At 41.5% G+C, this 9,890-nt stretch overlaps 1 protein-coding gene across 1 annotated transcript; it reads right to left on the bottom strand.

The window, feature by feature from the left end:
• Positions 1-4,961: 4,961 nt before the first annotated feature.
• On the bottom strand, positions 4,962-6,266 carry LOC125381687. Its single transcript, XM_048399125.1, has one exon. The coding sequence runs from the start codon at positions 6,264-6,266 to the stop codon at positions 4,962-4,964; it is 1,305 nt and encodes a 434-aa protein (XP_048255082.1).
• Positions 6,267-9,890: the final 3,624 nt, after the last annotated feature.

The raw sequence follows: 9,890 nt of genomic DNA, 5'->3' as shown, positions 1-9,890 counted from the left end.
TCACGTTTAGTTCCTTATAGATCTTCATAGTTTTTTAATAGGTTATCACGTTTAGTTCCTGGTTTCATTCAAAAAAGGTAAGTCATACAAATTTTAGATTAGTTTTCATTTTAAGTTAAACCACGCTCAAATATTCAGTTCCACTGCGCAACATTTGGTAGCAGAGCGTGGTTTCTCTGGTTAGAATATTTTAGTTTTGTATTAGGCTTTTGTTAGTTTAGATTAGCATTAGGTATAGCTAATTGTTACATGCAAGCAGTATGTCACAGTTAGGGTCTGCGAGTAAGGCGGAAATAGAAAAGGATACTTCTTCAGACGTAGTGCTGAAACAGTACGCTTCTTCAGACGTAGGACTTAAACAGAACACTTCTGAACTTGAGCTAAAGATAGCTAAACTTAAGCATCAGAAAACTATTTCAAAGTCAGCTTTGACAAAATCAAAGAACAAATTGCTGAATTTAGTTGAACTTGAGGCACCAGATCGTAAGACAATTAGGAGTCTAATTGATCAGGTAAGTTTTCTGCAGAGCAAGGCTATAGGTCTCATAGTGGAATATCTGGAAGCTTACAACTGGGCTGGTTACCTAGAGAAAGTTCAGAAAACTAGTAAGGAGATAGAAACTGTTGAAGATGAAATTGAACTTGCCCTTGATAAGGCTGAAGCATTTCTTAAGAACAGATCACATGTTAGTTCGGACGCAAAAAGCATTCAGTCAGAAATGTTAAGGTCATGTCAAGTTGATGCGAATCGGTCGCAAGATAGCTGTAAAGGTTTGTTGCATGATGCAGACTTGGACAGTGATGGCACTGGACAAATCAGTAACCAAGGTTACAAACATGCTTCGTTCAATTTAGGCCATTTTCAACAAAGGTCAAATATGGATATGAAACGGACACCAGTCCCAGATAACACAAAAGGTTGTTATACAACTTCAGATCAGTCATCTAGGCAACACAATTTAGGTGAAGACATGTGGAATCAATTGAAGAGAGTTTCCATTCCAGTATTTTCTGGCGATGTCAGAGAATATGAAGGCTGGAAGTCTGCTTTCATGGTATGTGTTGATAAAGCTCCAGCCACCAATGAATATAAACTTCTGCAATTGAAGCAGTACCTGTCTGGAGAAGCAGCACACATAGTTGCAAGGCTAAGTCACAGTGCTTCGGTCTATGATGTAGCCTTGGAGAGATTGGACAGAAAATATGGCGGCAAGAGACGCCAGGTAGCATTACAATTGGAAGAAATATACAATTTCAAGCCAATACGATTAGGGAATGCTAAGGATATGGACAAATTTGCGGACATGCTTGATGTAGCTGTAGTCAGTCTGAGGGAATCTGATAAAATAGAGGAACTTGGTAGTGGATGTTTGTATTCACTACTGGTTAAGAAAATGAATGAGCCTATGATTACTCAGTTCCACAGATGGTTATTTGAGCACCAAAGACAAGAGTCTGTTGAGACGCTTATGGAATATATTCTGCAAGAAGCAGAGTTCCAAACGATAGCTTCAGGATTAAACATGGAATAGCTGATAGGTCAAAGACAACAGACAAGAGAGATAGTTCTAAGAAAGGAACATTTGCAATCACACATAATAAAACTAGGGCAAGGCAATGTCATGTGTGTCATGAAGCAGATCATGACACTTCAGATTGCATAGAGTTGAAATCTATTGACCTACCTAAACGCTGGGAAAGGGCAAAACAGTTAGATTTATGCTTTCGTTGCCTTGATATCGGTCATCTGGGAAGATCGTGTAGCAGAGTTTTGAAATGTGGGATTGATGGCTGTAAAGCAAATCATAACAGGTTACTTCATGATCAAACCAAAGTTACAAGCAGTGCTAGGGCCGACAGTGGTAATGTAGAGATGAAACACACAACAAGAACACCACAAGCAGGTAGGTCAGAAACAATCACCATGGCAACTTCTAAGCAGGAAGGTCATTACCTTGCACTTAGGACAGTTCCTGTTATCCTTAAGAATGGTCAGCACAGAATGATGGTTAATGCCTTGCTGGATGATGCCAGCACGTATACTTACATCAACGAGGATGTAGCAGCAGAACTTGGCGTTCAAGGTCAGACACAGCAAGTGTCAGTCAATGTCCTCAATGACAAACAGGAAATATTTGATAGTATGCTAATTGATATCGGCTTAGAAAGTACTGATGGTTCAGTTGACATAAACATCACAGCTTTGACAACTACCAAATTAACAGGTAGAATGGAAGTCATTGATTGGCGAAAACATGCCAAGGAATGGCCACATTTGACGAAAATAAAATTTCCAAAGGTAAGTTCTCGTCCAAGAGTTGACATCCTGTTAGGTATGGATTATTTAGAGCTGCATTCCTCTCTTAAAGAGGTCCGTGGAGCTCAAGGAGAGCCTGTGGCTCGGTTGACACCCTTAGGTTGGACCTGTGTTGATGCTGTATCAGGTTCAGACAAAACAACACATGGAGCAGGTTCCTTCTTCATCAGAAATACAGAAATAGAAGCGATCGCAGATACAGATATTGAGTCTTTGATTCACTCATTTTGGGAGTCTGAAAGCATTTCAGGTTTGACATCGATTAGAAGCATGGATGAGAATGATGCAGTTAAGACTGTAGAACAGACAAATATCAGGTTGGCATTCCATGGAAGGAGGGTCACGAGAATCAGAAAAACAATTATGACATGGCATACAATCGTCTTCTTAATTTAGAAAAGAAGTTGTCAAAGGATCAAACGATTTCAGGAGCCTACAATGAAGTCATAGAACAATACCTGAAAATGGTTATATCAGAAAAGTACCTGAAACAGAAATAGATCAAAGTAAATGGTACTTACCACCTTTTCCAGTCATTAAACCAGACAGAAGTACAACAAAGGTGAGAATCGTATTTGACGCATCTGCAAAGAATAAAGGCATATCTTTAAATGATGTCATTCATCAAGGACCAAAACTCCAGAATGATCTATTTGAGATCTTGCTTCGTTTTCGCAAACATCCTGTTGCAATCATTTGCGATATTGCTGAAATGTACCTTCAAATTGAAGTCGCTCAGGATGACCGTCCGTATCTAAGATTTCTTTGGAGGTCTATGGATTGGAACAAAAAGTCAGATGTATTTGAGTTCTCAAAGGTTGTGTTTTGACTAAATTGTTCCCCCTTTTTAGCTCAGTATATCACTCAAGAACATGCTAAGTCCATGGAGAAAGAACTTCCATTGGCTGCAGCAACCGTGGAAAAGTCAACATATATGGATGACAATATGGATTCCGTTGACACAAATAGCAAAGCTATAGAGCTTTACAAACAGCTGCAACAGCTGTGGAGTACAGCAGGTATGCACGCTCGTAAGTGGGTTTCCAATTCCGTGCAAGTTCTCCAAGAAATACCAGAAGAGGATAGATTGAAAGAGATTAATATTCAAATGAGTGAATTGCCATCTGTTAAAGCACTGGGCTTACTGTGGAATGCAGAATCAGATGAGTTTAGATTTTCTTTCATGTCCTTAAAGCATGATATCAAGATGACTAAGAGGAACTTCTTGAAAGAAACTGCTAAGCTGTTTGATCCTCTTGGGTTCTTAGGTCCATTCATCATTAGGGCAAGGGTTCTTCTGCAAGAAATGTGGATATCCGGTGTTAACTGGGATGAAACCCTCAGTCCAGATCTGGAACAAAAAGCATGGTCTTGGTATCTTGAAATTGAAAAGTTGTGTTCTGTTAAAATCCCAAGGGGGCTTGAGGTTAGCTTAGATACTTCAAAGATGAAGTTACACACATTTGTAGATGCTTCAGAGGCAGCATTTGGAGCTGTGGTATATTTAGTAACCACTCGTGAAGATGACACGAAGTGTAGTTATTTAGTTGCTTCCAAGTGCCATGTTGCTCCCCTCAAGGCAGTTAGTATGCCTCGATTGGAGCTGCTTGCGGCAGTTCTGGGTGTACGACTGTTACTGGCTATAACAAAGGCATTAGAATTACCTTTGCAGCGTGCAACGCTATGGTCAGACAGCCAGAACGTACTGTGGTGGATCAAAAGACGGAGTCGATGTTTTAAGCCATTTGTAGCAAATAGGATTGGATTCATACAGGAGCATACAAACATCAGTCAGTGGAAATACGTACCATCCAAACTGAATGCTGCAGACATTCTTAGTAGAGGTGTAGACGCTGAAGCACTTTTGACACAGAAATGGCTGAATGGACCTGAATTTGTGACACATGATGAAACCGAATGGCCGAAGCAGACCATTGACATGGACAATACTGAGACATCAGAACTGAAGAAGCCTTCTCAAATAAACATCGCCATGTTTACTAAGTCTGATCCAATCTCTTGGAGATTAGCGCCATCTAGATTTTCAAGTTGGAAGAGATTGTGTAGAGTGTCGGCATGGATCATTGTGGTATCTCCAGATACTCCTCGTGGAGTTTGGCCTCTTGGCAGAGTTCTCAAAAGGTATCCTGGAAAGGATGATCACGTACGTGTTCTTGATGTTAAAGTTGGCAAAACAGTCTTGAAAAGACCTATCACGAAGGTCTGCCCTCTTGAATGGAGTTGAGTTCTGAAATTGTCAAATTGGATAACAGCAACAAATGTACATACTCATAGATTCAGTTTCCTTTCAGTTTCTTCTAAGTTTAGTCGGTTTTCATGATAGACATGTCTATTCATTAAAACTGAGCTCTAAAACGCACCCGGAGCCTATAGATTGATTGATTTTTTTTAGAAAGTTTTATAGGTGTTCGGGCAACTAGGCCCATGTACACCTTGCCCATAATAAAGGTTTGCTAAGTACCTAGATAGTTCATATAGTATTGAAACTGCCACACGCTTTAGGTTAGGAGTTAAGAATGTCTCCTGAAGACAAAACATCTGGGTCAAAACTTAATACAAACTTTAAATCCTGGACCGTTAGCACTGAGTGATCTAGCATCAAGAGATCCATAAGAAGGATGGATTAAGACTTCCATTGTTGACCCTTAACCATGCTCGTCAGATCATCAGGGGACAATCTTAACCCCAAGAGGGACTGGGCAGCTGACGCTATCGTCTGAAGACCATCAGACTTGAATGCACGAGTAGTGCCAAGATTAGCAACTATACAAATAACAAAGTTGAGAAAGTCAACAGGAGAGACATTGTTAAATAGAGGTTTGCAAGATGATTCAGGCATGATGTCAACAACAGGATCAGTCTGACATTCAACTTCAAGAGTCTCAGTCTGAGTACTAGCAGACACCATGACTGGAGAAGACACAACATCTAAAATTGTAACAACCTGAGACAGTGGTTTAGCTGCAGGAGGTGGTTTAGGGACTGCTGGAACCTGAGCGACATCAAAATCTCCACGCACCTGTCGAACAGCCTGAGAATAAGACAACTTACCCTCCACTCGGACTTTCTGAATCTGGACAGCTTCCTGGTATTTAATGCAACCTTTATATGCCGCAGAGTGTGCACCACCACAGTTCTTACATTTAAGGGAACTTTCATTGCACTCCTCGTATTTGTGCTTCCCTCCACATTTAGCGCACACATGATGAGTGCTTCTACACTTAGCAGAGACATGCCCAAAGGACTGACACTTGAAGCATCGAAGAGCAGGAGGAACATATATCCGGATTGGAAATCTCTGGAAGAAAATGACAACATGATCCGGTAAAGACTGGCCAGTAAATGTAAGAAGAACAGATTTGGTGGGAACTTTATCAGGCCCACGAGTCAGACGCACAGCAGAGCACATTAGAGGTAACACAGGTTTCAACTCGTCCTCAATTTCATTCATCTCAATATCCAGATCAATACCATAGATGACTCCACGTGTTCTCATTAAGGATTCAGGCTCATGAGGGGTGACAAAATGTTCATCAAGTTCTGTGACTTGCAAAAGTGTTTTGGCAGCCTCAACGGTTTTTGCAGTGACACTAACATCTCCCCTGGCCATCCGCTTAACACTGACTATTTCTGTAGTGATCTTAGCCAAGGCTCTAGCCAAAGCACGCTGTGTCATAAGTTGACAGAGGGTCGGTGAACCATCATCATATTCATCTACATCGGCTTTGAAGATAACAGTGGTTGATTTGACCCGCGCTGGCTCATCAAAGACAAAAGTAAGATCAGACCTTGCAGTAGGAGGGACAGTATTTGGTTGCTTGGCAACACAGGCTTTTTTAGAAGTACCATCTGGAATACGGCCGATTCGCTTCCTCCCTGAAGCCACCACTTTAAATCCTTCCTCACATTCCATTCTGTTGTCAGCCATTGTCGAGGACAATCCCCAACAACTGACTGTAACAATCAGCAAACACCAAATAGAAATGAAAAGGTTGAATGCACTCCAACACAAGAGAAATCAAAAGCCAAAAGAACCAAAGAGGAAGTATCATAAACAGTCAAGTGTGCTGTATAACACTAGACAAGTTGCTGAGAAGCAAAAGATGTCCGAACTCGACGGCAGTCAAGACCGAACTCCCGGAGCCTATAGATCGCGCTTCACGTGCACTCGTGTTAGTTTTAAATAAAGAATCTGTTCTCCAAAACGCACCCGATGCATAACGATCGCATCGCCTGAACACACCAAAGTATGGCTGTGACTGCACGTGAAATGTGAGGGTTGTGAGCAAATATAAGGCGGTAGCGCGCATCGGTTAGTTAGTTGGTCAGAGTTCGTTAGAGAGTTCGTTAGTTAGATGGTCAGAGATGGTCAGAGATGGTTAGACAGATGGTGTTAGACATGGCGTTAGACATGGCGTTAGACAGTGTTAAGACTCTCTTATGAGTAACTGTTAGAATTAGCATTTAATTTCTTTCATTTGAGGTTTATTCATCTTTCCTTCACATAATAACAGGTAATCACGTTTAGTTCCTTATAGATCTTCATAGTTTTTAATAGGTTATCACGTTTAGTTCCTGGTTTCATTCAAAAAAGGTTAGTCATACAAATTTTAGATTAGTTTTCATTTTAAGTTAAACCGCGCTCAAATATTCAGTTCCACTGCGCAACAACTAGTGTTTAGGAAGAATCGTTACTAGGAAGGATTACCATGGAAATGAGGTGCCATATAACCATGACATGGCATTCCAAAGACTTGTCAGCACTGAAACAATGTTTAACAAAGACAAATGCTTTACCCAGGCAGGTAATCTCTGAATTTGAGAAAAGAGGGTATATTTCCAAAGTATCACAGAATGAATCAAATGAATCAAATGAATCTGCAACGAGCAGGTACAAGCATTTCTCATTGAATGACGCATTCGGTCCTGGTCCCAAGCTACATCTGAGCATTTTTATATTTTGCTGAGATTCCACAGAGACTGTGTTAGTCTTCATATACTAGCAGAAAAAAATAACTGCACTTCATATAAAGTGGTATAAATGTATTGTTAATTAAAATAACATAATATTTGGTCATTCGCCTGACCAATGATTTATCATAACCAATTCATTGAGAAAACCATACCTGGTAAAAGGAGACCGATCGACATGTCCTAAAACGAGCTGTGATGCCACCCCATACCAGTAGACTTCCACCCCAAACTGACGGCATTGAGTAACGCAAGCATTGCTAAAACGTTCTCCTGGACGCTTGTAGACAGACCCTTGCACGAGCATCAGAGCTGTCAAGAGGAAACCTGGACCTGTTTTCAGCATACCCACAGTGTGTAAACGTTTATTTTCAGCAAGTCGTGGCATCGGGTAAGTGTCATTTACGGTTTAACAAAAGTATTTTTATGAGCACTTGATAACCCCAACAAGCATTGTGTGCTGTGCACATTCAAAACCTGGAATCATCTGTAAACAGTCTGCTGTTCCGGTCTTGTCTTCTGAACCTCACATGTTGTCTGCAACAAGCTAGGCATTGCTGACGGCGACATGGAAGCAAAATTGGACACATCGCTGAACGCTGGAGACGGATGTTGTGATCCCTCAATCGGCTGCGTACTGTTCTGCCTCTGTTTGGTCTCAACCCAGGAATTGTCCGAGCTCTTTATGTGGCAGTTGGGTACCCATTCCACAGATGCACCAACCGAATATAATTGTCTTGTTGAAGTGACGTCACACGTGGACTACCGTCCCATTGCAAGTCAAGAGTGTTGCCCTGCAATAAATAACGTCTCCAAAGAGATAATATGAACATTAAAATAACTTTTTTTTGCGCCATTCCTGTTTGCAGCATACCCACGGCGCGTAGACGTTGATTTTCAGCAAGCCTTGGCATTGCGTAAGCGGTTTTAACGCTTAAACCAAAAAACGTGTGTGAATATCATACCCCCAACAAACACGCAAACATCCAAATTGTGCGCCGTGCATGAACATGCACGTGCAAATTGTGAATCACGACCTTCAAGTCGAGGAGATGTATTAATTAATATGTATTGAAAGATGCATTATGTAACTTCGGAATAAATATATATACTCAACAACAAAAGTTCCCGTGACACCAATATTTTAGTGTATTTTTCAAACAAGTAAAGTTTGGTTTTCAATATTGTAGTACATGTATGGAATGAAGTCACAAAAACGCAACTGCTACGGAAAAGCATGCATTCCATGCAAAAGTTGACTTTTATGCAAGCCCCATGCATTTCACTTGCCCAAAATGGGTATTAAAACGTGCGTCAACGGGATTTCATATGCATTGTTTAGCAACATGCTGACAACAACCACTCAGAAAAAACAACAAAATGACGCAATTATTCAACATTACGAAATGCCACGCCTGTCAGAAAATGAGCGTCTGCGAGCCATTGTTATGCTTGAAGCAGGATCGAGTCAACGTGATGTTGCAAGACAATTTAACGTCAACAGAAACACCATTTGTTATGGCAACGTTGGCAACAGACGAATGCAGTCAGAGACCATCCTCGGAGTGGCAGGCCACGCGTAACCAATAATCGACAAGACAACTGGATTCGAACAACACGCCTACGAAATCGATTCCAGCCAGCAACAGTGACTGCAAGAAGCATCCCTGGCCTTCGACGAATATCTTCACAAACCGTACGTCGTCGCCTCAAATGTGCAGGCATTCTCGCAAGAAGACCCGCCAGACGTCCCATTTTGATAGGAAATCACCGTCAAGCACGTCTACAGTGGTGCAGACTACGCGTCTACGCTGGACGGCCATGCAGTGGGGACAAGTTCTATTCACTGACGAGTCTCGTTTTCTCAAATCTCAATGGACAGTGCTACCGCGATGAGATCATCGGCCCTGTTGTTCTACCGTTTTTGCGTCGTCATGGCCCAGGCATTACCTTTCAACATGACAACGCCCGGCCTCATATTGCTCTCTTCAACAAAACAACGTGAATGTTATCCCCTGGCCGGCTCGCTCCCCTGATCTCTCACCAATCGAGCACATGTGGGATGAGATGGATCGGCGCCTTCGACGTCCAAGCACGTGTTTTAGAGACACTCCAGGAACTTCGAAACATGCTCCAGCAGATATGGACAGATATCCCACAAGACTTTGTGCGACGCTTGGTCCATTCCATGAGACTAAGATGTGTTGCTTGCATCGCAACCAGAGGTGGACACACGCTATTGATTTGTAAATTGACATTTTGGCATGTTCATGTGTTTTTTTTATGAAATCACGCATTATCTGAAGTCAGGATGGCAAATTAAACCATTTGAACACTTACAGGAGTTTTTTTTTATCTGTTGCAAACCTAAATTGTTTCAGATTTGGTAAAAAACAAACCTTGCTTTAAATCTTATTCAATGTCACAGGAACTTTTGTAGTTCAGTATAGTTAAACCTGGTGTGTATCGGTCGACAACAGCCAAGTCATGACCGGGGACTGGATTGTCCCATCACGACAAAAATATAGGACAATCAAGTGATAAGCTTTTTAACAAGTCCCCCTCAGGTGGTGTTGGCCGA

This window comes from Haliotis rufescens, unplaced genomic scaffold (assembly GCF_023055435.1).
Source record: "Haliotis rufescens isolate VD_foot unplaced genomic scaffold, xgHalRufe1.0.p SCAF_19, whole genome shotgun sequence".
Taxonomy (NCBI): Eukaryota; Metazoa; Mollusca; class Gastropoda; order Lepetellida; family Haliotidae; genus Haliotis; species Haliotis rufescens.
This window is presented reverse-complemented; position numbering and strand designations above follow the sequence as displayed.

Coding starts and splice junctions, on each gene's coding strand:
- LOC125381687 (XM_048399125.1), bottom strand. CDS start 6,266: ATGGCTGACAACAGAATGGAATGTGAGGAAGGATTTAAAGTGGTGGCT.